The sequence below is a fragment of the Hoplias malabaricus genome, chromosome 13 (genome assembly GCF_029633855.1).
Source record: "Hoplias malabaricus isolate fHopMal1 chromosome 13, fHopMal1.hap1, whole genome shotgun sequence".
Classification (NCBI taxonomy): Eukaryota; Metazoa; Chordata; class Actinopteri; order Characiformes; family Erythrinidae; genus Hoplias; species Hoplias malabaricus.
The window spans coordinates 37697629-37725609 of record NC_089812.1 but is presented as its reverse complement, the minus strand read 5'-3'; the positions used below and the strand labels follow the sequence as shown (position 1 = coordinate 37725609).

General features: G+C 40.4%; 1 protein-coding gene across 10 annotated transcripts in view; it reads left to right on the top strand.

The window, feature by feature from the left end:
• nfixb (nuclear factor I/Xb) overlaps window positions 1–27981 on the top strand; it is a 159009-nt gene that overhangs the window by 39081 nt on the left and 91947 nt on the right. For 8 of the 10 annotated variants that reach the window (XM_066641784.1, XM_066641788.1, XM_066641780.1 and 5 more), the window contains one exon: window positions 12052–12583. In XM_066641784.1, the coding sequence (XP_066497881.1) occupies window positions 12052–12583 (532 nt within the window). Of the gene's footprint in view, window positions 1–10960; window positions 11110–11249; window positions 11391–12051; window positions 12584–27981 lie in introns of those variants that run through there. The other 2 variants (XM_066641785.1, XM_066641779.1) reach the window with 2 other exon arrangements.

Here is a 27981-nt window from a genome sequence, read left to right as displayed (position 1 = left end):
AATTCGTTTTTGTTTTTTGTTTTTTCATCTGATATCGAGATTTCCTTGAACTGACACTTGGGTATTTGGAGATGAATTGATACTTGGATGGATTGTTTGCTCACAAAGGGAGAGACTGTAAGATGTAAGATGGACTGATAAGATTGAAAATGAGACTACACCGTTGGTATAGGTGTGGGTGGACTAACACCTAATGTTACACTGAGAACACTGGGTGTTTGTATGTTTGAACTGGTATGTGCACTAGGGCTGTGCGATTATATCATTTCTAATAACATTGATATCATTGTTTAAATGATTGAGTTATTGCTGTTTATAAAATAACCTAAGGTTTATTGATTTTTTTTGTTTTTGGAAACAAGACTTTGATAAAATATAAATATATATATTTTAATATATTTAAATTGATAAAATATTTTTCAGTATTTTGTTTATATCGTTACAAAAATACCCTGAAATATTGTGATATAATTTTAGGGCAGAATTGCCCACCCTTAATGTGCACTGAAAAAGCGATGAGTTAAATTTACTTGATGCTAATGCATACATCGTTTCCATATTTCAATCATTTCCACATGAATATTCATGATCTGATTATTTATTTATTAGGTCTTGTGTGGTTGTTAGGAGTCCCCCCCCCCCCTTTTTTTTTATAAATACTTTATTTAAAAAGTGGAATCTCACAGTTCTACCACTTTGGATACTTTCTCTTTCTTTATGTAAGAGAGTCTTTGTGTGTCTAAGCTGCTCAGAAATGTTTGGTTTTATAGCCTTTGTGTACGTGTGCGCATGACATCACATTGCTGCAGTGAAGTGTCTGACTTGGCCCTTTTCCTGTTATCGTTCCTGACTCACCTCAATGCTTGACTCTCTGTCCATGGAGGAAGCAAAAACAGACGTGCAGCAGAACGTTAGAGGAGGTGCAGACATGCCTGCTGTGTATTACCTGTGCCAACACACATGCGAACACACACCTGCTCCCTGCCTCACACCTCTGCATTATCATAATCACAGACAAACTCTGTCTCGGTTTGAAAGGGGCCGTGTGAGAACTCGTGCATTGACGGAGGCATGTTCCAGTCTGACAAACTCTGGAAGACGGAAGAGATGACCGTGCTGGGTTTTCGGGTCTGCCGTCTGTGTGTAGCGAAGTGTTTTCAGGGCTGGCACGCTGGCGTGTCTGGGCTGGCATCCCCACGCCACCATGAGCACACGACTCTCCTGCTCACACCCTGCTCTGTCTGCTGCCTCACCACTTCTCACTTTTACACGGTCTCACACTCTCGCTGTAGGCCCGTCCTGATTCACTGTTTTGGTTGTAAAACAAAAAACTTGTAATCTCATGAACAGTGGTGTTACGAGAAAAAGAAAACAAACCCTTACCCTCAGTCACTGACAGATCCAGAGGTCCGTTCCTTACTCCTGTAGATGAATAACAGCTTGTTTGGTTTGCCATTATTTTACAAGCAGCAGCTGAACAAAAGCCAAAGGGGTGCGCAAAGTTTTTGTCTTTGTGGGCAGAAATGCAGTGTTTGTGTTGGACCAAAGGCCAAAAAGACTAAACATTAAGCAACTAATGAAAGTAGCTTTCAAAGGTAGAAATATATAAAACATTATTGCAAAACTTTTACAGTCGAGCTGAAATGACAAAATTATATTTCCATTTATTTAAATGAAATACTGTATAAAAATAAGCTTTCTCTCATTAGGTGAAAGAGTGTTGTTGGGGTAGGTTTCTGGCACGCCAAATCAAACATCTCAACAGGCCAACACTGGCCCAGCTGGCTACAGTTAGGATGTTGACATACAAAAAAAAGAAAAACATCCATGTAACTTGATAAAAAAAAAAAAAAAAAAACTTGCAAAATTTGCTTTTCAAACATTTTATTGATCCATACATCATCACGGAATGTTTTCACGTTGTGAAGCATAGCTGGCATTTTCTAATGGATACAAGGTTTAACAGCAATGATTTCATTTCTCTGAAGGTCGGTGCATGTGCTGGCAATTTGTTCATCATTCACAGTGTCACAGCTGGTACAGCAAAAATACACGCTACGCCATTTCCAACACTGATAAAAAAAAAAATTGGTTTTGAAAACATTAGCCCTAGAGAAATGTGAAGTCATTAAAAGAGCCCTGCACATAAAGATGTATTTTACTCTCTCTACGGGCAATTTGGAAAACTATTGGTTGTTTATGAAGAGCGTAGACGTTTAACAGCAGATCCCTCATTCATAAGAATTCACTTCTTCGCTCTTCATTCAGTGTTGAGTATAGACTGCTGCAGGTGACAGAAAAAAAGGCAGATTCCAGATTCTATTCCTATAATAACTCACAGATTTCATGTTTTTGTTGCAAAAGCCTAACAGAAGAGAAAATGATATAATAATTAAAATGACCATAAAATACGGGGAGAAATAAACACAATTAAACCAGTTAAAGAGAGTGAATTTACGTATTTAACAGTTACTTTCACGACTAATTTTGTCACTGTAAATTATGACATGGTGAAAACTTTATACAGCTTTCTAATTCAGCGATTACAATAGGAAATATGATCACAGGGCTCATATTTTCAATACGAATGTTATGATCAAGTTTGCTTTACTGACTCTGGATTGTAAACAAATTGCCAGCACATACAGGGAACTGACCATGTCTTTTCCAACATTTTCTTCGCTGAAGCTGTCTGTCTCTCTGTGTCTTTCTCTCTGGCTGGGGTGATGGCGGTGTCAGAGGACAAAGTCAGTCGGCTCGAGTCGGTCTTCTCTTCCCTGTTGTGTGTCGGGTCATGGTCACCCCCCCGGCGGGGTCAGGGACGCACAGCGGGCCGCCCCCAACCCAAACCTCTCTAATTAAGGCCTCACGCGGCTCAGACGATACAGACATCCTTACAGTGACGGACCCGTGCTCAGTCCAAACCTGCTATAAGTGTGTTTGGTGGCAAAAGGGGAGGCTATAAATGTAGGCGCCTTCCCTTCTGATTCTAGCCCAGTCTGCCTACATCCACGTTAATAAACTTGGACACAGCTTCTGTGTTGTCATTTTTAATGATGTGCTTTATAAATACAAATACGTACTTTTTTTTGTCTTACAAGCCAGCGGGTTTCAGTGCTGCCAACTTTTCTCTCCCTCTTTTTTTTTTTGCTGCATCTCCACAGGCTGTCCAGCAGGGTAAATTCAGGCTTTGCTTCAGCTGCTTTTCCGTGAAAAAACCCACAAGTCTCTTGGGTTTGGGTGGCGCACCAGGCTGCGTCCAATTAGCTCAGGGTATGAGGAAGAATTCTGAAATTCTAAATTAATTGCTCGATACTTTTCACTGTTTTGACCAAGTACATGTTAAGACTGTTGTGCATTAATCTGAAATACAGTAAGTTAATGAATTTTGGTTTCGTGGGCCTCAGACGCAGCCGTTGAAAAAAAATAAACACTTCCATGTGGAAATGTGGAAAACATTTTAACTAGGAGATATTTTTTCACTGAGAGTCTGAAGAAAACCAGCTTAGGTCCAGATATTCTGCTGTTGCAAATTAGTAAATGTTGGCATAGGCTCAAAAACAGAAGCCTTTTGATAAAAAGCTTTTTTTTGTGATCATCATATTCTTCTAAATATTTAAGCCCTGAAGATGTTGCTCTATGTACCATTACTCCACTGCATTGTTTGATTTTTCCTCTGGCATTTATTTTATTGGGTTTGACTCACACAGTTATAGAGAAGCAGGTCCGGCCAGTGCCGGTGTTTCTGTCCTCGACCCGAGGGTCTCCAGCTGAGGAACAATCAACATCTCCAAAGGTCTGTTTCTGAAACAAAAGTTAGCGTTTCAGCTGGATCCTCACACGCCAACCTGGTCTGTTTATGTGGTCAGAAAAAGCTTAATTTATCTCGTTTGAATTTCAATAGCACATTTAAATAACACAATTTCTGCCAAATGACTACTGAAACGCAGGCTGCCAAAACATAAGGAAAATGGTGGTAAGTGTACAGAGGCCCATGAATGTCGTTTTCTGTGATGTATTTCTGTTTATTTATAAAATTTTAATGTAGTTTGTTATTTATTTGAACAAATTATATTTCTGTGGACATTTCGACCACAGTAGGCCACTGTGAGGTGTGCTCAGGAGTTATTAATGAAGTGTTTGTTGTATTATTTATTTAATATGTTTATGATTTTTGAATACTTTTTTATATTCTAATATGTATATATATGGTATATGATCGTAAATAATGTGAAGGATTAAAATAAAAACTAAAGTTCAGTAAGGTTTGAGGTCAATATCAATGAATAATAGCTGTATGTTCCACACTGGTGTATAGTGCTAAATTTTTTAAGTGAAATATTGTATTTTTTTTTCCCTGGCATCCAAAATAGCATAAATTAATGACCAAGCCTGCTTTTATTTAGTGTTGTCATATACACAGCACAGTCTCTGATTGGAAAAGGATTATTTTTGATAATGTAACGTTAGCCTTGAATTAAAATTGCAGTTCGTGTGATTTGGAAAATACACTCTTTCAGATGGCGATGTCAGCCCTAGTATGTACTTTAGCAGCAGATGTCGGTTGAATGCCAGAAATATAGGCAAGTTATTAAACCTAGTACACTAAATACACTGTGTTTATCAAGTTGGAGCTTTATTAGCTCTGCTTCTCTTTTTTTCAAATACACGAAGTTCATTCCCACGGAGCCGAAAGCCCTGCAGTCTGACCCTTTACATGTCTCTTCGTGTCTCTGACCTCCTTTTTTTTCTCTGAAAGAGTTAATTTGCTTCTTGGCAAAGTGTGCTGAACTGTGTTCGGGCCTTAAGCTCCGAATGGAGACAAAGCGACACAGAGCGCCTCGTCTGAGACTTCACTAAAGGGAACTGCTGCTCGAATACACTGAGACTCCAAAGCTTCACCCTCGTCAGCACACGAGCATTAGGTCTTTTTCTGTATTCCGTTGGTTTTTTTGTAAACGGGGAGACTGTTAAAGGCTAGGCCTGGGTTTCTAGAGGCGTGTTTTCATTTTTCTGTGCTGAATAATGCGAGTCCGCACGGTTCTCTTTGGCTCGGGGCTGTGAGGAGCAGGTGAGGACAGCCTTTAGAACAAAAGTGACCCAAACATACGCTCACTCCTTTCACGCGCGCCATCAGTCTTTTAGCTTAGCATAGGTGTCGTTTTCCCTCACACAAAGCGCGCGCGCATATTTATTTATTCTATATCCTTGGCGATATATATATATATATATATATATATATATATATATATATATATATATATATATATATATATATTATAATAACCCTCATACATTTACCTGAGGAAAGTAATGAGGAGAAATTATCGAAGTATAAATGTGTGCCAGACATTTTAGTCTAATATATTCTGTGGTGGCATCCCAGATATTTTATGTGCGTAATATAGATAATTAACCGGACAGTCGAACAATCTATACCTAGATAAACAGGTTGCACGTCTTGTGTAAGTGGGCTGTGTGTGAATGCCGTTGTCTCTTGTGAGTTAATCAGAGATGAGCGCAGGCCACATCCTGTCCATTAAAGGAGCGGGATTCTCTCGGTGCATATGGATCTGGAACAATTCGATGCCAGGAAAATATATTAGCTAATGAGTATGGCCACACGAGAGCGGGTGTTTTTTTTTTATAATGCAGGCTGTGAAATTACTCACACCGTGGCCTATACATTATTCAGAATAGTTCATACTTGGGAGTTGAAGGCTTTTTTTTTTTAAACATATTTTTCTCCAGCCAAGTCCATCATTTAGCTGCGTGTATTTTGAAGGTGTTTGGGTGGATTCGTGCTGTTATAAGTTGGAGGCGGATTTTCCGGACGGTGACCGACTAAACCCGAATGGTCTGTTTGACTCCAGCCTTCTCTCTTCTCTCTGGTGGAGAAGCGGAGCTGTTGTAATGTTGTTTGACCGAAGCTGTCAGTGGTGGACGGAGCGCTGTGATGTTCACTCTCTCCTGCAGTTTACTGTTCGTTTAGAAACGTTTTCATTTTTATCAAAGTTTTCATTGATAAACACCACCTCGAGCTTTTATAACCTCTTTTATTTATTTATTTTTAAAGGACTTTTAACCAGTTCTAGTGGGTTATGGGATAAATATGAGAATTCAACAGACTAAGTTAAAAATTAACCAGCTTTATTTATTTTTTAAAAATGTTTAATTATAATAACGTTAATACTCTGCCACTCATTTTCATTTGGAAGCTGGTATTTAGGACACGAGTAAAACAAATGGCCATGTAACTGAATAAATAACTTTAAAAGTCTTAAAAAGCTTCCCCATTTTTAATAACTTTAATTTTTTCGTTTTTGTTGTTAATACTATTTATAATGTTCGCCAATTTAATAAGAAATATGCCCGTGTTATTAACTGTAGTTCTACGCACTTTTATAACAGGACGAAACTTAAAGAGTTTCTGAAATAATATTTATCTGAAATTCAAATTATTTCTGACGGTTTTTTTTTTTAATTTTTGAGACAGATGTCCAACGGTCTGAATGATCACTGGAGCAGGTTCCAGTTCGTCGGTGGGGGCTCATTAGGTTGAAGAGGGTAATGGAGTGTTTATAGAGCGTTTTACTCGCTTAGAAATTCGCATCTGAGAACCACCATAAAGGCTAACGCTTTTAGCTTTCTTTCCCCTCTTTTAGTACGATTTAACAGCGTCAATGAGGAAGACGCGGCTCTTCCCGCCGCTCGGTTCTCACTCGTCAGTGACGCTTTAGAGATCAATAGGAAAACACCGAGGGTAGCGGCGCTTTTTATTTATTTATTTATTATTATTATTTTTTTTTTCAGAAACCTTTCGGTCCAGTTCTGTAGTGATGTTTTGTTAGGCCCGGTGTGCTTGTCTACAATCCCCCGCCATTTCTTCTCAGAAGTCTGTAGCTTACCCTTACATGACAATCACAGGACTTGCCCTGATTAGCCATAACATTATGACCTACATTCACTGTCCATTCTCACAACTCCTCTGACCACACAGGAACCCCTTTGTAGTTCTATTACAGACTGGAGTCCATCTGTTGCGCTGTATACTTCGTCAGGCCCCTTTCAGCCTGTTCTTAAGTGGTCAGGACCCCCCCAGGACCACCACAAAGCAGGTATGATTTGACTGGCGGACCTTCCTCAGTGTTGACACTGATGTGGTGGTGTGTTATTGTGCGTTGTGCTGGTATGAATGGATCAGACAGCAGTGCTGCTGGAGTGGTTAAACCCCTCATTGTCAGTTGCCAGTGAGTGGACTCCAACAGCACTGCTGTGTCTGATCCACTCATATCAAAGCAACAAATTCTAACACCACCGCCAATTTAGGGAAAAACATCTAATTGAGATTTTGTCCGGTTGTGATTTTAATTGCACATATCTTTTATAAAATAATGCCCAGGTATGATCTGGCTGCAGTTTTGAGCAATGTTTGTAAAGTGCCCCACCATCCTTTAGTTCTGATTGTTGTGCAGTACGCCTCACAGTGATTGGATGTCTGTAACTGGTCTAACTCTGTTGTATAGAAGGTAAATATCTCCATTTAAAACTTGTTAAGAAATTGTTCAGGACACTGTAGGCTAAAATACAAAATGGAGTTTTCAGTTAGTAAAAGCTGCACTCTTTCAAATTGCAGTTTCATTATTAAAATGATAATAATCTCTAAGCCGTAGAGGGTAGTAGGGCTTGTAGAATGTGCAAAGTATAACTAATAAAATAGCTAAAATAATAAATGACCCTAGCCTGCTAATAAAACTGTATTTGATTAGTTATGGGTTATTTGATACAGATCAAGTACTAATTATATTTTAGCCTAATTTTGAACTAATAGACAAGCTAAGCACATGATGTTAGCTTGTTTAATACGGCAGCGTCATATAGAAAAACCCACATTTTCATTCTGAAAATTAGCCAGCGCTGTACGCACAACTCTATAAGAAACTACACCAACAACAAAACCAGTGAGTGCACTTAGCTCTAGTGATCTAATGCGGTCTCTGGGACCACTGGAGGAAGCCATTAATGACCATGGTTCATACAGAAGAAGCAGAGTGTTTGCTTTACATATGGGTGCCACCCGTATCTGAACTAAATGCTTTCATAAACAAATGCTGCTCGCCTCAGGTTGGGCTTCAATTAGCATCTTACAAAAGACTTTAAGCAGGTGCTGGTTTTGACACATTGAATCCCATTTGAAAGAAATCCCAGTAATGAAGAGGTTTAAGGTAAATAAGGTGGGGGGAGGGGGCCGTGTTTGCGTTGTGACAGGTGGATTTGTATAGCCACTATTATGGGGATGCCCTTGAGCCACCGCTGCCGACGGCCCGTTTGATTTCAGAGGGATTTGCATGTGTATGACAGCCTGGTATTTGAAGAGCAGGTCAGGATTACACATGGATCTGTGGCTGAGTCGGGACCCGGTGGTCGCTAAACCAACAGCAGTGACTGTAACTGCTTTTTCTATGAGTCCAGTCACAGAAGACTAGTGTTCCTCTTTATTTCTTCCATTCTTGATCACACCTTGCTCATCTCCGCTTGCACCAGGTTCCACATTTATGTTGAAGAGCCATGTCGTTTGCAGGCAGTTGTTGGTGTTTTGCTTTGGAGTCGCTTGGTAGCATCACGGTCTGTGAATTCAGGAGAGGGAAGCATATGGCTTGCATCATCTGTTGGACGTTTTGACGGAGTAGTTCAGCTGCCATGTCTGAATTGGACCGCTGTGATTTAGGTTTGCATGCTAGAGGCAGTGTTTATCAAAAAAGAAACAAAGTCTTTTATTGAGTTTGATGGGGAGCCACAATGGCAAACATCTAGAGACATTTTATGGCTGTGTAGTATTGGAGATTTAAGTGGTTCTAGGCAACAAATGATGTCTGTCCAAATGTAATCATCTTGCTGGTTCTGTAGACGAGGATTTGTGATTCTTGCTACATGATGTCAAAGATATAATGTTGATTTTATTTTTTATGCAAAAGTGTAGTTAATGAAGCAGCTTCACACGAGACGTACACAAATACGTCATGTAAACAAACAAGCAAAGTGGAAAAATATTTTTTGCCTCCAATATAGTTTTTAAATGTATTTTGCTAAAGCTGTGTGAAGCATGATCATTCTAAAATGGATTCAAATCTTAGTGAAGCTATATATATATATATATATTTTTTTTTTCTTCCTGCTTCTTTGTTTTTCCCTCTGTTTCCTCCACAGCTAAGCAGCTTTCTGATAGATCAGATAACCCCCGGAGAAAGAAGTTGGCCCTTTTGCCAAGCATAATCAAAAGCATGGATTGTTACAAGTTCTATTATGTCCGAGCTTCTTGAAAACAAAGATTAAAGCTCATAACATTATTGATTCAGGTCAAAACATCACAACACACTCTGCCTTAACCAGGCTATCAGGCCAGTAGGTAACCGAAGAGGTCGTCGCTACGCCTCTCTGACGAAGCTCTCTGTGTGGATGCAGTGTGGCATATGTTTGTTTGTGAATTGGTGAGGAGCATGCCGGCATTCTGGGGGGGGGTGGTGGTTATAGAAGGGGCGCGGCGCTCTCCCACGGCTTTGTTTCAGGGCGCTAAATCCAGGACCAGCTGCCGGCTGTGGGGTCTGCTGGGACTTTTTGGGAGCTCTATGCCTTCTCCCATCACCCTGTGCCAAGGTGGCATTACACAAGCTGAGCGAAAGAGAAAGAAAGAAACGGGGAGCGAGAGCGAGAGAGAAAGGCTTGATCACAAATGGCTTCCTACGCTGTATGTAGGCTACTGCTTTGGACACAGTTATGGCTTCTTCACCCAAATAGTGCCCTATATGTTCCGTACAGAGCAGTTTGGTATTTTGAGACGAAGCGAAAGAGCGAAAGAGAGGGGCAAGGAAGGATGCGATGGCGCGATTGGGTGACTAAGTGGCAGCAGCACCGCGGCAGTGGTGGGATTGGTGTTTGAGGAGGGCAGTTTGTCCGCTGAACTTTGCCTCAGTGGCAGATAGGAACTTGTCAGATTGGCAAATTGTGCGCTGTCGGACTGGACTGCGTACTCTCGCTTTCTCCCTCCCTCTCTTTTCCTCCTCCCTCAATGTCTCTCTCGCTTGTTCTCTCTTTCTCTCTCTCTCTCCCTCTCCCTTTCTGTATCTCAGCCACCCCCTCTCCCCCCCACCCCCTTCTCTTTTTCCCTCCCTTTCAGCTCTTGAAGCTAACGCATTGGCTGGGCTACAGACATCTTGTTGCCAAATAGGTGGGCCCTACTCGTGTTGGCAAAGACTCAGGCAATGGTTAGGGAAAGAACGCAGAGAGGACGAGAGAGAGAGAGCGAGAGCGATCGAGCAAGAGAGAGAGAGAGAGAGAGGAAAAAAAGCAGCACTTGGGTTTGCCAGCGGTCGTACGAGCTCGTCCAACATTGATTCGCCTCTCTCTATTTTTTTTTTCCTCCCCATATTCTGCGCTTTGCTCTCGCCAGCTCCCCCCTTCTTTGCAGGAGTGTGTATGCATGTGCGAGGGAGTGTGTTTGAGTGTGTGTGTGTATGAGTGTGTGTGCGTGTGCATATGTGTGTGTGGCTCTCTTTTTCTGAGTCTTCTGCTGGACTCAAAGATCTAAGCAAACATCACTACCAATTACACTTTGCCAAGGATTTTTTTCTCTGGCTTCGTTGACTTTTTTCTTCCTCTTTTTTGAATTTTTGGAAAGTGCAAAAGCCTTGTTTTTTTGTGACTTTTCCAGTTCTGCTTTATATTCTTATAACAACTGCAATTTTTCTCTGCTGATTTATTTGTATATATTTTTTTTATTATTTTAAATTTGATCATCTTTCTCCTTGTCACTTTCTTTGAGCTGCAGTGACTTTTTTGACTTGGGATATTTTGAAAGAAAAAAAATAGTTAGCAATTTTTTTTAACCTAAAATAATTGTTTTCTGACTTTGGAGCTTCTTCTGCTTTCTCTGTTTACTTTCCCTTTAAATTTTTTTTAAAAGTGCTTTCACTTTGCGCCAATTTTTTTTGGTCTTTGCCAAACCAGCAGTTGCTTCGGCAGCGAGAGGCAAAAGGACTGGTGCGGGTGGATTTTTTTTTTCTCCTCCCCGTTCTGAACAGCGTGCCAAATTTATGATGAGAGTGCAACATGGTAACTATCAGGCTCTTTCTCCTTCTACCTCTTTTTGCTGCAGTGTGAGTTTGATGGAGCTTGCATGCGTTTTCTCGGTCATAGCAAGCTGAGCATGCCTGGACTGCTTATGCCTGCTGGCCGGCTAGAGTGCGCTGGCGATGGCAGGTGTTGAAGCGGTGCGGCTGGACGGTGGTCTGGTGGTGGCCAGGCTCGGTGGCGAGGGGCTGGGGCATGGTGGCCCTGGCACAGGGGCGCCGTGGCGCGGTTTAGGCTTTGTCACTGAGCGCTGTGTGCTGAAGGTATTATTGGAGAGCTGAATGGGGCTTCTGTTGCCGTCGGGGATAGCCAAGCTTGTCTTGGCCTGACCTGACAAGAGAGGGACCGCTCACACTTTAATCGCTGAATTATGGAATTCCGTTACTCACTCTTTGATTTTAAAGGGGTTGAATGGCCTGTGATTGCTTTCAGATTTAGAGCAGTTATTTTGTTTTCTGAAAGATAATGTTGTTGCCTGTGCTTGGCTTTGGAGTTAATGTATTTGTTTTTTTGAACAGTTTATTTTTATTAGTGGTTTTATATCATATTCAGTCTTATTTAATGCACATGTTTCCAGGCTTGTGTGCTTGGTCTGATTAGATTCTCTGTTGATTTAAGTGAAAATCACTTCTACTGAGGAATACAAACTTGCATATAACAGTTTTCTGCACAGCTGAGGCAGGGTGTTATTGTTTTGTGTTTTTAAAGAAAATGTACCAAAAAAAACTTTGACTTTAAAAATCAATGACACATTTAATTTGACTAAAACATGCACCTGTAAATTTCGGGTGCTTTTCCTCTTTTTAAACGGCCACTTTTTTTTCCGATAACACTATGCCCTCTCTGTTTGTTCTTAGTTGACCTGTTTCTATTTGGGGAAAACTCACCATGTCCCCTCCTTCTTCTCTTGCTTCCTTGTTCCAGGATGAGTTTCATCCCTTCATTGAGGCACTGCTGCCTCATGTTCGCGCCTTCTCCTACACCTGGTTTAACCTGCAGGCCCGCAAACGCAAGTACTTCAAGAAGCACGAGAAGCGTATGTCCAAGGACGAGGAGCGCGCAGTCAAAGACGAGCTGCTGGGCGAGAAGCCCGAGATCAAGCAGAAGTGGGCGTCGCGCCTGCTGGCCAAACTACGCAAGGACATCCGGCCTGAGTTCCGCGAGGACTTCGTGCTCACCATCACGGGCAAGAAGCCTCCGTGCTGTGTGCTATCCAACCCCGACCAGAAGGGCAAGATCCGGCGCATCGACTGCCTTCGTCAGGCAGACAAAGTGTGGCGGCTGGACCTGGTGATGGTCATCCTGTTCAAGGGCAGTCCACTGGAGAGCACGGATGGCGAACGGCTTGTCAAATCGCCACAGTGCACCAACCATGGCCTGTGTGTGCAGCCACACCATATTGGCGTCTCCGTCAAAGAGCTGGACCTGTACCTGGCCTACTTCGTCCACTCGCCAGGTCAGTGGAGTCCATCCATAGCATGTACACTCTTACGCTAATACAAGCTCACTACAGATACATACAGTCGCACTCAAAATGTAGAAACAGGTATTGTTTTTCTGGAAATGTAATTTGCATAGAGTATTGGATAAAAATAAATAATAAAGACAAATTAGGCTAATACACACATGCACGTTATACACACGTTATGTTTCTGTAGGTACATGGTGGATATATAAAGAGAACACAGTGTAGCTGCATGGACTCTAACCAAATCCTGTTTTAAAAGGATTTAGGGCGTGTAGTTTTATCCAAATGTATTGTAAATCAAACTGTGAAACATATATTGTTGTATTAAAATATTTTTTAAAAAATCCATATCGCCCACTTCTAACACACAATTAAATCTTTTGGCAAATAAATAAACATATTTTTAATTAATTTTCTTGAGCAAACACATGTATAAATAAATTATTGTAGGAAGGTTAAGTTTGAAGTAAGTTTGATTGTGTAGTTATCATTCATTCATTCTTTTATTTATTTGAACAAAACCTTCTATGTTCATCTTTCTGACTTCACTTAAAAAAATACACATATATATGATGAATATGTATTTATTAATGGGCCTATAGAAAATCAATAAATCAATTCAGAATTGTTTTCTCTCTATTAGAACTCCCAGTAAATGTATCATTTTGGAGTGGTTCTTTTCCTGCACTTGTTTATTTATTCAGTTTATTTTGGCAAACAGCATCTCAGTTTGTATTCACACCTGGAGAAACACACCTGAAACCAGTAATAACCGAGTTATATTAAGTTAGTGTTATTTCCATTTTAAAAGAAATGGATGATTGGTGTGGCCAAGTTTCTGAGTGTGTGCGCGCACGTTTGCCAGACTGTAGTGTAATGTGTTGCCGCGGAGCTGTGTACCCTGTCCCGAGGTCAGTTTTTCTGAGTTAATTTCAGTATGTTCTGTGGTGGTAGTCGTGGTAGTATACTGACAGCTGGCCCTCTCCCAGTGTGTCTGAGGAGAACGGAGAACGCCACAGCCACACACACACACACACACACACACACACACACACACACACACACAGGCCTCTTGTCATATAAACTCCCAGCACACACAAAACAGGCATCTTACCAAGCTTTAACACACCACCAGCGCGAACAGACATTTCTTTTACCCATATTAATTTGTGGTGACAGAAATTTGTTAAACTGTATTTAAAAAAAAAATAGGAATACATTGAAGTGCATATATATATATATATACAATTATATACAATAATATAAAATATTATATAAAAATATTTAACTTGTATTATTTAATTTGGAATTCTATAATTGAGGACGGATGGTACTTTTTGAAAATATACAGTAAAAAATATTCACAAAATTTCAAAGCATTTGTGTGTTTGTGTGTGTGTGTGTGTGTGTGTGTATGGAGGGGGGGGGTACTAGAATTTGATTTGGCATGTTCATCTTGTTCTTCTAAACTTCTAAACGTAAGTGTTATTGAAAGTGATTGTGCCTGTGGCTGAGCTGTAAACCCTATGGGGAAATTTGTGGAGCTGGTGTGCAGCACCTATACAGCCTTATCCTCTGTGTCCATGCCGTCATTGCGCAGCTGAATTTTCCAATTGTTTCCTGCATTGTGTGGATATTTGCTCATAATGCGTCTCTTTGGCACGGGGCAGAAAAGAGATTTCACGCCCCATGCGGAGCTCCTTTCAGCGGCGGGTGTCCGTTAGCCGCTCCGTTGTGCCGTGCTTTTCCTGTCTCACAATATGCCACCTCTCGGCTTATCTCCTGCTGCCCCGGGCCTTTAATCGGAGGTCTTTTAACCTGTCCGACCAATCATCGCTCCAGCAGCTCGCAGGCTGCTATATCTCTATTTGAAGCAAAACATACATAGCATGCTATAAGCAAGGCATTGTTTTTTCTCTTCTAGTCGTTTAACCCCTTTAACTGCAGACGCACCACAAAGACATTTAAAACATTTTCCAGTAAGGAATCATTTTAATAGCTAGGATTTTTTTTTTGTATTTCAGGTTTTTTTTAAATCCAATTTAATGTGATTTTATAGAAAGTTCTAAAAGCTTATTCCTGCAGTTGTCACATCTCTCTATGAGGAAAAATCACATCTAAATCATTTAGTTTGACAACTGTTGTTAGAACACGCTGATAAATGTCTAAATAGATTTGTCACTAGACACTAAAGGCTCGTGTAGTGATATGTATGTTTTTATTTATTTATTTATTTTTCTTAATTAGTCATAACACAGAAATGGTGAATAATTTATTCCTGATGTTTATTTTCTAGGAAATGTTTGAGGAGAAGTTTCACCTCTCGCTGTTTAAGTGAATTTAATGAGTGATAGGCTTTTCTCTTATCTGCTGATTACAGATTGACAGCCTGATGGGCAAAGATCTCAGGACACTCCGAGGGTTTCTAGTCCAGCATAGCACAGTGCATTATGGGAAGAACTTTTGTGTGTGGTAGTTTGGGAGGTGTGTGTTTGTGTGTGTGTGTGGAGAGAAATGCATAGTGTGTCCAACATTAATCATATTTGGACGGAGTTTTCCTGTATGACTATTATTCTTGCACAGTCATGATAGAAACTTGTGTCCAGTCGCGTATCCCCAGTCGAGCCTTGACCAGTTCAGAGCGAAGGGCAAAGGTGCCAAGACAATTCACAAACCGACAAAGAGGGAGAGAGTGAATGATTGAGAATGTGGGAGAGAGTGAAGAGGGAGTTCAAATGAGAGGTACCACTGATCACTGATGGTATTTTGTTGTTTCTTCTCCTGAGAGAGATGGCGGAAGTGACACATTTGGAGTCCTGTCATGCATGAAATTTGTTTCACAGCGATTTGAATGATCTTGGAATAATTTCACCATCTCTTCAGAGGTGTTAAAGATAGCAGAGAGAGGTGTTGCGAAGCCTGCAGGGAGAGGAGCGGGAGAGCTTAAAAAAAAAAAAAAGTAAAAGCGTCCTTGCGTGGTGTGAGTTTAAGAAATAGTTTTTGCCTGCATTCTGTAACACTTGTATTTCCTTCATTCTTCCAAACAGATACAGGGCCGAAAAAATCTGGGAACCGCCACCGCTCGCGCTTCCATGTCTACGAGCAGTGGACTGGGGGCCAAGTGCATTTTTTGTCCCTCAGACATGACGCGAAACAAAGCGAGAGATAAGGTCGATGAGAGCAGCTGAGCCTTTGAGCAAGAAGAAAACGCTCGCGTTCCTTCTTGGCTGCTAAACAAGGGCAAAGCGGAGCATTTTGGAAAGCGGACGACTCCCCCGCTGCTCAAGCGCTCCGGCCTGGGCCCGAGACCAGACCCACAGTGGCCGTGAGACTCATTCACCATTAACCCCTTAAACCGTAGACGTATTAATATAATACTCTGTACTAATCTATAGGTGGTCTACACAAATAAGCCCATTACTACACATGAGGCAGAAGTAACCTTTGTGTTTATTAGACCAGCCGCCTGGTCTTTAGAGTTTAAGGAATTAAACATATAACGTTCTGCCTGGTTAGCATTAATATATTAAACACGCTCTTTCATAAAACCCCTGCTGATTCGATTAGAATTTTTACAGAAATATAAATGACTCTGTGATGGTCACACTTTTGCGGCGTATTAAACAGGGAGTTCACCAGTCCGACCGCAAATGGTCGAGCTTGGCCCGGATTCAGAAGGCTAGTTTCCTAGCTCCTCTTTGTATGTGTTTATGTGTCAGAGAAAGAAAAGGAGAGACCGAGTGAAAGAGAGATCATCATCCACACTGTGTCGCTAGTAAATAGGTTATTCAGCGACAGTGGTGTTTCTAAGAGATCCTCACTTTGGTCTTTAAAATGATCTCAGAGTGCTTCAGAAATATTCTTTTAGATGTAGTGCATTAATAGGATGATTATAAAGTCTTATTATCAGCACGAAGGATGAACTGCTGTATTAAGTGTTATAGTGCATGTACATTTCTTGATAGACTAGCCGTTATAAACTAAAATATATTTTATTCCCCGTAGCTATACTCCAGGGGATGACCTTTGTTTTGACAGTGTAACAGTTTAGTTCACACTTACACATTTTAACATACAGAATTTAGAATGTATTAGCCGTCCTTTAGAAGATGTCATTATAATCAAATGGAATTCATTCATATATTGATTTATTCTCATATTTTTATTAGGACGATATATAATTACTAGTAATTTCAAATATTGGCTCCTCCTTCTTATTTATTAAAATAAGTTAGAAGGTTTTCTGAAATTGTATGTGGTCAGACCCTCTGCACAGGAGCATAGACCGAACTCGTGGACTTCTATCAAGTGTCAGGAGGATTGAGGGACACGCCAAGAAAATATGAGGACAAGTGGAAGGGAGAGCAAAATACATAGACGAAATTAGAGGTTCCTCTCTCTCTCTCTCTCTCTCTCTCTCTCTCTCTCTCTCTCTCTCTCTCTCTCTTTCTCGCTCTCTCTCTATCCAGTGAAGCAGTGTGGCAGAAAACACCGCTCATTATTTTGGAAGGCTTTCCCTAAAACAGAGCAGGCAAACGCAGCTGCAGCCATGAATTTGAGCTCAGGAAATGTCCGTAGACGAACACCCACAGCAACATTTAATCAAATTTGGCCTGATACTTTGTAGTCACGTGGAATTATTTTGGTAGAATTGTTTTTTTGAGATGATTCAGCATCAGTAATAATAATGGCAGCACTAATAATGATTGTATTTGGGAAACAAGAGTACGAAGTAGCAGACTAAGCCTAGAATAAAGACAGTGTGAAATGCCAAAATGGAGACAAAAGGCGGTCTGCAGAGGGAACTCAGGCTGGTGTGGCTGCCTGGCAGCCCTGTATGGAGGATGCCAGCTTTTCAAACCGCCCCTGCTCCCTCTGCCAACGGCCCTCCTTCTCCTCCTTTCTTTTCCCTTGCTCCTGTTTTTTTTTTTTTTTTGCAGCTCTGCTTCTCCTCCTTCTCGTCCTCCGCTTTCTTGACGAATGTTCCTCTCCCCCACTTCTCTTTTGCAGAAAATAAAGTCTCCTTGCTGTTTTTGAAACCTCTTTTAAAAGCGCAGACAGAAGGAGAAAGCAAGCCTCCGCACCAATACGCAGCTTTTTCCTTCTCTGTTTTTTTTTTTTTTTTTAACCCTGTTGATTTCCATTAGACCAAGAAGTCGCTTTTTACGATTGAGTGATATTTTTTTTCGTACAGACCTGTGGGTTTTTCGAAATTCATGTGTTGGCTGCAGCAGATGATCCCTCCCTGATGGTGTCCATGTTCCAAATCAAAATGGAGGCTTTGGCAGCACTGAGTCTGGGCTCCTGTAGCCTGTAGTGAGGCAAGTGTGGGGAGGGAGCGAAAGCATAACTGAAGGTTTTTTTTTTCTTTATTGATTCTCTGGCTATCATTGCCTTATATATAATTTGTGGACACTCAGTATATTTAGCTTTAGACAAATTCATTCTTTTCACAGGAATGAAGCTGTTTTTCCTCTCCTCTCCAATCAAACTTTACTGGAACCAGCTGAGTGAAAGTTTTAACATGGCCTTTTTCCATGTGGTAATATGTAGTAGAATAAAGAGGCAGTTTGACAAGTCTGACTGAAAACATGCACACACACACACACACACACACACTCACACTCACTCACTCACTCAACTTCAAATTATACCTTATTAGTGTCAGCGAGTGTGTGTATGAATGTGTCTTGGACTAGCTGTCAGTTTGAGTGTGTCTGTTTACATTAGAGTATCGTTAATCTCTGTGTATGGGTAAGGCTGTGTGTGTGTGTGTGTGTGTGTGTGTGTGTGTGAGGGGCAGGCAGTGGAACTGATGTGGTGGACAGGCTAATAGCGGCGGTCCGAGTGAGGAGAATAATGATTGGAAAATGAGGAGCATTATTGCACTAGGGTAAACAGCACTCGGCTCGCGTGAAAAGAGCCCATTCAGTTCGGCTCAGGAGCACCCTGCCTTTCTTCTCTACAGGGGTCTTCCCACAGATCCCAGAGGCAGCCTTTTGTTCAGAGAGAGAGAGGGAGAGAAAGAGAGAGAGAGACTGTCTATGTCACTACACAGCCAGTATTTTCCTTAGGTGAGAAGGCATGGTAGAGTTAATGTCTTACAAGAGCCATGCTTGATCTTTACCAAGCTAAATCCTTGAAAGAGTTACCCCCAATACAGTATCAACAGTCAGTTCCTGCAGCACCGAGGAAAAGCGACAGATATAACGTCGGTGTAAGTGAAGTAATATCAGCAAGACGAATTCAATAAAGGCATGATCAATTCTACTATGAGATGTGCTCACTGTCTGCAAATTAGACAAATTAAACAGATTAATAGTATGTTTGTTTCACAAGATCTACACTGTCCCATTTTTGCTTTGTGACATCACAATGTCACAAAGCTTTGTTACTCACCCAGTGGTTAATTCAGTACAATATTAAAATGAATGAATGCAAGAAGGAGCAAAGCAGCTAATGCTGTGTGATGCAGGAACAAAGTAGTTAATTGAACATAACATGGATTTGAATAAATTAGTTAATAAAGTATAAAACAAATAAGAATGTTGAATAAGGCAGTTAATACAGTGTAGTACATAAATACAAAATGTTGAATGGATGAATTAGTTTGTGAAAATCAGTGGAGGATGTTTTGTGTAGTTAATGTAGTTTGATATGGAACTCAACTCTACTCAAAACATAATCTACATGAATTTACTTTGAATGTGGATATAATTGTTTCTGTGTGTGTGTGTGTGTGTGTGTGTGTGTGTGTGTGTGTGTGTGTGTGTGTGTGTGTGTGTGTGTGTGTGTGCGCGCGCACACGTTTGTGTGTTTATGAGCGCACACTTGTCATGGTAGCTTGGGGACTCGGGGTGTAAACTAGGTGCTAATGCATCCTTTTGCCTGTTTTGTCAGCGCAAACGTTCTAATTAATGGGAATGGAATAAATAAATTACGCTGCCACGTCTCCGAGCAGCTGAGCAACTCGAGTAGAGTGCATCTGCACAGAGAGAGTGGAAGAGAGAGAGACCTAAAGAGAGGAGGAGATAGAGAGAGGTGGAGAGGGAAGAAAAATAAAGAGAGGCAAACAAGAGGTTGTTAACCTCTCCCATTATAGCAGCCATGACCTAGTAGGCCAGACTTTGATGACAGATTTTTTTTTTCTGTGTGTGTGAGGAGAAAAAACCTATTTGGCCCTGCAAAGAGTACTTGACAGCTCAGTGTGTTTTGAATCTATTAGAGTTTAAAACATCTATACTTTCTGAAGCTATACTGTGTAATTTGGCACTGTTTGTTTAATTATTTTTGCGATTTGTAAAATTGAAGTTGTTGTGTTTTTAAGTGGTCTCAACCCTGTAGTGGAAATGGCTTTGAAAAGATGGATGGTTGGATGTGTGAATGGACAGAAGGATAGAGAAAAGTATTATGCAAAATTTAGAGTCCTTCAATGAATAAAGCTCCAGTTAAAACTGAGAACAGTTTTCAGTAGTTAATTATATATTTCTGAAGAGGCCATCTATGGGATAGTCCACATGCATCATGACTTTGACAGGCAAAATGAAAATGACCAAAACAGCATTTCCCAAACCTGGAGTCAGTTTGACGATTGAAAGAAAATGAGACGACTAACAACCACGCAAGACCTCACAGACCAGCAAAACACCCTGACAACAAAGTATACTTCATGTTTATTTTATTAAGGGTACCTTATGTAGTAAGTATACATATAATCCGTGTACTAGTAGTATATCTATAATTGTACTATTTCAATATTTCCTAAATTGTCCCAATTTTGAGCTCATTAAAATATACTTTAAGAATTTTTTGGATGTAAGAGTAGTACATTTGAGTACACCACTTGTTTATATCTATGTTTAATTTTGTACTGCAACTATACTTAACGTACTATATGAGTATAATTTACTAGACCTATCCCACTTATAATTGCATTGGTAACTCCCCAAATAATATTGTTTTCTAAAAGACATTTCCTAAATGGTGTATGGTGTGTATCTGGTCGCCTTAAAACTTTGTCTAACCCAAACTGTAAACTTAACCTGAAGATTTAACTGCAGAAAAAAAAAGTGTTCTGTAAACAGCAGAGTTTGGTAATGAACGTACAGTAAGTAAAAAATATGATGAAATGTCCTCAACATACAAATGACAGTGTTTTAGTAGGTGTGGTCTTTTAGTAGTTTACGTTTTAGACACAAAATCACGTTGCTCAAACCTTGGAAGATTAATGTCAATAAAATCAGACGTGTTTATTTTTTTCTGCGTTGGTAAACACTGTGTAGAGTTTCACCCCTGTACTATTTACTTTAAGCTGTTCCACCCCAAACTACAAGCCAAGACTTGAATTTTATGTATAAGGCAGGAACAGTTTATTATCATTTTCTTTATTATAATTTTCTGTGCTCCAAATACTTGGATCAAAAAATAAACAGGAGCATACTCTATATGTTATAGGTATATATTTTTTACTACATCACTGATAAGTACGTTAAAAGTAAATCGTAAACATACTTTAGTTTAAAAGAAGTATACTAATATCACACCTGAATAAAGTTATTTTTTGTAAGGGCAGGTAGGAGATCAAGAAGGGCTTCTGATCTGAAAAAAAAAATACAGAGGTGTTTCTGTTCATCTTTTTAGTTTGAAAAGGATATTAAACCAAGAAAAGGAAATTAAGAAAAAGGAATCTGACAAACACAAGTGTTATTAAATGTGTTTTGGATAATTTGGACCATGAGAAGCAGAACAAGCAGCCAACTTCTAGGACTGAACTGTGGAAATGTGGAAAACACTTGGCAGATTATTTTAAAAAGGCTTTCTGCAAGTTATAAAGGGTAAGGGTAGATTTACTCAGTTCGGGAAAATGTGAATTATTCTTGTCTGTAAAAGACATAATAATTTGACAGGAATATAAGAAACGATGGGCGGTTTCTGACGTTCGCACACTTCTGAACCGAGAGATTATTAGAGGTCCTGTGGCGTCCAGTGGTTCAGGCCGAGAGAAGACATGGACCCAGAGGAAAGCTATCATGAACTAAACATTTCTATATTTACATCTCTTCTATGATTTCCACTCTGTCATGCAGAAGCGCATGCACACACACGCACAAATGCACATGTGGAGCCCCGGGGGTGTGTGGGGTGGCTGGTCTCCAGTGGTGGAACATCTGTGTGGCTGCTTGCTGCTGTGTGTGCAGCCTCTCTGAAGCTTCTTTCTGCCAGCAGGCCTGAGTTCCACTCTCTCCCTCCACACCGCCCGGCACCACCCGCTGGCCACGCTGTGCTGTCTCACACCTACACACACACACACACACACACACACACACACGTGCTGCTCTCTGTTAATCTGGCTCGGCCTCTCTTTCCCTCTCATGCACTCACACTCACACAAGCCAAGGCAAGGTTGTTTGGTGGGCTGGGGCAGGTGCAGTGATTAGAGTAGATTTATTGCGGATGCTTGCTCTCTTTTTTTTTTTGTCTAATTTTATGCAGTAGCTTTAATTACAGCGTGTTTTCTTCCATCAAGATTACAGAGACTCAAATCTCTCTCTCTCTCTCTCCCTCTCCCAATCGCTCCATTTTCCAAGCATTTTATTGCCCTGACAGATGTATAATGCTATTGGATGTCTCTCTCTCTCTGTCTCCTCTCTCTCACACTCTCCTTTCCCTTCTCCCGTTGTCTCTCTCAGACATCATTTGGTACTGTAACACTCTCATTACATCTGCGTGGCTGTCAGCACGTACATACACTCCTATAATTTCACACTCACCTGACACTTTACAGTATACTTTCAAAGGCTTTTTAGCCTCAGAGTGTGACACACATTTTGCTGCTAATTGATACATAATGATTTCAAATGATCATTAATATGTTACAGTAACTCTAGGCACAGCACCAACAGCGGATAATGGTTTAGACATCAGCAGATTACACTGCCTTTCGCTTGGAAAAACTTATAAAATAAAAGTTTCAGGTACTAACCTATGTTCCAGAGAGCTTTTTGAAAAAGAGGCACAATAGAGAGCATCAGAGCAGAGCTCATTTAGATGAATCAGTCTTAAATTTTCATCATGTGACAAACCATTTTCATATTATTTGTCACATTTGTCAAGAGTTTAGGAATTCTTTTTCCATTTTTAGCACTAGATGAGTTGGAAGGCAGATAAATAGCTTTAAATGGCCATAGACCTCGTCTCTCTGAGGGTTTCCCCCAGAGAGTGTGAAGCAGCTAAACATGCTTTGCTCTCTCGCTCGTAAATGTGGGACTACTTTTTTCTTTCATTTTTTTTTTCCACTCTCAATCTGTTTTTCTCTTCAAAGTCCAAATATCCCCAGTGACTTAGATGACTGGAGCTATGAGAAAGTGTGCTCAGGCTCATCTATGTGTGTGTGTGTGTGTGTGTGTACATGTTTGTGCACATGTGTGCCACAGCGCAAGACTAGGCCACAACAAACGGCATCTGCAAAGTAGCATATGTGAGCCAAACTGCCACAGCATCCCCACCGCCACTCCCATACACACACACACACACTCCACTGCACCTGAACCCCATTTCACACCTGATGCTGGGGGTCTGTTTAGTCCCCTCACTCACCCACACACACAGATGGTGCTACAGCACTCTCCGGGGTCTGGGGTAGTCCCTTCACCAGGGGCTTGCCTTACCATTGCTGACTGCTGAGTGAAGCGGTGCTGAGCTGAAGGACTGGGTGCCACTGGGTTTGACTTGCTGTCCTCACTGGTTCCAGATTGAGTACTGCTCAACCTGTCCATCTGCTGCCACTTAAGTTCGAGCAAACACTGTAAATGTCTATTAAAACCAAAGCAGCAATAGCAGTCATAAGACGAATTACACACTGACTCATTGTTGAACTCTTTCTTTAAGTTCTTATTTCATTTTTTTTTTTATTGGACCACATGTCTAGAAGTTTGTAGACACCTGTTAATCAAGAGATGGCACGGTGGTGCAGCAGGTAGTGTCTCTGTCACAGCTCCAGGGACCTGGAGGTTGTGGGTTCAAGTCCCACTCCGGGTGACTGTCTGTGAGGAGTGTGGTGTGTTCTCCATGTGTCTGCGTGGGTTTCCTCCAGGTGACTGTCTGTGAGGAGTGTGGTGTGTTCTTTCTGTGTCTGCGTGGGTTTCCTCCGGGTGACTGTCTGTGAGGAGTGTGGTGTGTTCTCCCTGTGTCTGCGTGGGTTTCCTCCGGGTGACTGTCTGTGAGGAGTGTGGTGTGTTCTCTCTGTGTCTGCGTGGGTTTCCTCCGGGTGACTGTCTGTGAGGAGTGTGGTGTGTTCTCCCTGTGTCTGCGTGGGTTTCCTCTGGGTGATTGTCTGTGAGGAGTTTCCGGTTTCTGGGGTGTTCAGTTCTGAATCACATGCCACGCAAACCACCCAGGACTGGATTCATGGCCCTCTTAGCAATGCTTGTCTTATGCATGGTAAAGCTCATTTGCAGCTGCTCCACAGAATCCCAAATCCAGATTATTCTTTTAAGAAGAAGAAGAAACACTTTTATTGATGCCCTTAGAGAAATTACTTCTCTGCGTTTTTATCCATCCGTGGTAGTGAACACACAATCCCGGGAATTGAACCGGCAGCTGTCCGGCCTCAAGCTCGCTTCTCTAACCTCAAGGCCATGGCTTTTCAATGGCACAGCTGAATATTTACGTCCCCAGATTTGACCTCATAGCGTATCAGAATTAAAATATCATAAGCATATCTACAAACACGTAGTCTACCACTGAGCACGGAGCTTAAACTGCAGTTTAACTGCATTATTGAAAAAAAAAAGTAGTAAATTATATTAGCTTTTTACAAACATCATTTTTTAATTGCACTTACGAACTCATTTATATAACACACAGCTTTTTATAAATATACCTCGGTCTTCTTACTGTTTACCGTCAGTATAGTGTTTAGTTATATTTGGAATTTTAAAATTTTGAATGGAACACTAGGTAAGATGTTGTTTTTCTGTTTTGCTCCTGGGGTTCCCTCTAGTGTAATTTGTTTTTACAGCACTGTACTCAAATCAGTGGGGATGGGGAAGAGTGTGGTGGTTTCCTACCCTCCTCCACAAGTTATATAGTGCAGTTCCTGCAGTGCTGAGCCCAGAGTAGCAATGACAGGGGCTCTATTCTCCAAACTGTAGGTCAGTGAAGCATCACAATGATACTGAAGCTGTAATAATATTACATAGTGTTCATTTAATACACATAAGGAACGTATATAAAGTTGTGTCATTTATTGAACATCCGTTAAACAAGTCTTGAAACTAAGATCAACCTTGTAATAATGGACTTTCAAGGAATAACAGAAATATGACCTAAGATTGCGATTTCGTCCATATCTTCCATCAGGAGACTAACTCAGTCACAAGAGCAGGGCTTGCTTATAGCTTGTAGTTCGAGCTGTAACATACTCCAGAAATGGGCATATGCATGCAGTGTATACAGGACCTGAGGAGGCTCAGTCTTCTAGCCGTGCCTGTTCAGTGTTAGAATTTTAAACCGAGTTAACCTAAGCACAGAGTGTGAGTCCCTGCTGTCGTTCAGTCCTCCTTAATGTTTAGGCCGTAATCCGAGCAGCTGTGTTTATATCTATAGAGCAGAGGAGTCGAAGGTATAATAGAGGCACGTGGGGGAATAAAGCGTGGAGGTGCTTTCTCTGTCTTTCTCCTTTTGTCTCTCTATCACACTGCACTGCTCTGTTTTGTGGTTAGATTTTTATCTGTGGTTTTGGCTCTAAAAAGGCCTTAAAATCGACCTCACCACCACCTACTGCAGCATGTGTACTTTTATTACACTTTCATTATTTGCAGAACCTGAATGTATTATTCCTCAGGTCCCACATTTGACTGTCATTTGTGTGGGTGTTGATTTGCAGAGAACATCTGAAAATGTGCTTTATAACATACTTGCGAGGTTCCCCAAGGCTGTATATTAGGCAAAAGACCATTTCCATCCGCCTGCTCATATTTGAACAAACTCCCAACCAGATGCAACTTAGTGAGAACATGTGTGTTTCATACAGTAAAAATATGTTGTTTGGATAGGATTTAATTCCATTTAACATCACTGTCAAATGAATATCCATATACCTCCATTTCTGTTTTTTCCCTGCCCATTACAATTTGCATATTGTTTTTGGTAAATGGACCTATATAAATAACCCCAAATATATATCTGCTGTATGGAAAGTCTATACTGAAGGGTGTCACTTTTTTTTCAACTGTTGGAAATGTAAGACATTACTCAGGGATCAGTCCTTGGGCCCTTACAATTCACTACTATTCTATTACTATTCACTAATCTGCATCTACAATTACAATTCACTAATATGCATCTACAATTACTATTCACTAATATGCATCTAATATTACTACTCACTAATCTGCATCTACAATTACTATTCACTAATCTGCATCTACTATTACTATTCACTAATCTGTATCTACTATTACTATTCGCTAATTTGCATATTGTATTACTATTCGCTAATTTGCATATTGTATTACCATTCACTAATCTGCATCTACTATTACCATTCACTAATCTGCATCTACTATTACCATTCACTAATCTGCATCTACTATTACTATTCACTAATCTGCATCTACTATTACTATTCACTAATCTGCATCTACTATTACCATTCACTAATCTGCATCTACTATTACCATTCACTAATCTGCATCTACTATTACTATTCACTAATCTTCACCATGGTCTTTACTTTCTCTACTATGCTGATAATCGTCAGGTTTATATTTGCACAGTATATATTTATTCTGCACTCTATACATGACATCAGATATTGGATGTATTCTGACTTCTTTCAATTGAACTCCAGTACATCATGATTGATGCAGTAACTTGGGTTCATGCTTTCATCTCTTCTCACCCTGACATTTGTAACTTCTACATCCCCTTTAATATATTCAATACTCAGCAACTTGAAATCCATTTCACACTAAACTTAATGTGCTCTGCAACCGGGAACCAGTGTAACTGAAAAAATTACAGGAGTATTTTTTTTTTTAAACTCCTCTTGCTCACATATAAAGCATTACACAGTTAAGCTCTAACTTACTTGGCTGGGCTTCATCAGCTCTAAACCCCTTCTTGCATGTTAAGGTTGAACTCCAAAATTCAGACTACTCACTGCTGGGGGCTGTTTTTTTTTTTAATTGTACTTCGATCCCCCTGAATATGTCCTTCACTTTCCTTCTTTAAAGGCCACTTTGAACATTTATCTTTTCACAACACTTCAGATCTGCTACTTATTCCTTTTAATAAGACACACTTAGTAATAGAACTTATTATTATTATTATTATTACATAATACTGCTAAAATTAACATTTTAATTTTACAATTTAAATGATGTGAAGTGCTTGGACAAATTTTTGACATATTTGCTAAAGCATACAGTCGCATACAAGGAAAATGTAGTTATTGTGATTCTGCAGCATTGTGCCAAATGATGAAAGGAAGAAGCAGATCAAATATAAATCACCAGAGATTTTCTGTAGATCCCTATAGCCACATCTGTTAGTAAAACCTAAATGTTTAGGCAGTGGTTACGCTATTTGCATATAGTGGAAGTAGATCAGACTGAAGTTTCAGCAAATGAAAGCAAAGCAAAACGTACACCTATGTACTTTACAGTTAGTGCTGATGTTTGGTCTGCTAAAGTCTGGACAAAGACGTAGAGCATACTCTGAAAATCTCCAGTAACCCTAAACATGTTAGGTTTGACGTTCATACATAAATATATATAATGCTTTTTTTTTTCTTCCAAAGCTACTTTGCTGAGATCTGCTCCAGGCCTCTAATGGCCAATAGAGAATCATCGTTGCAGTAACAACTTCTTAAGTGCTTGAAAAAGAAAAAGGCAGAAGAATCAAGAGCAGATGAGGTCTCTGTCATCTTCTGGTTCACACTTGTGTTATTTATTGTAGTACAATATTTAAACGAGATTAAACAGAGACACTCAGATCAAACAGAGACGAGATCCGTGAGATAAGCCAGTGTCCAACATTAAAAGTCAGAAGAAAATATCTACTGGGATATTGATTGTGTCAAAGATGAGAACTTGGTAAACTTCAGTTTGAGTGTAAGCCAGGATTATTTCCAGAAACATCTTTATTACATCATACAGTGAAACGTTGTGTTACGAGTGAAACAACTTAAGAATTTTCAGAGGACCGTTGCTCGGTCGATTATTTTGCTTTATGATGCCAGTTGAGATCTGAGTTACGAGAGAGCGAGCTTACGCCACCCGCCATTAGGTGGCCCAGCGAGCGCTCAGTGCACTTGGTTATCTTGCCGTGAATGCATCACTGCCATATCGCTGTTTTTTTTTTGTAGCATAGCATGAAGTTAA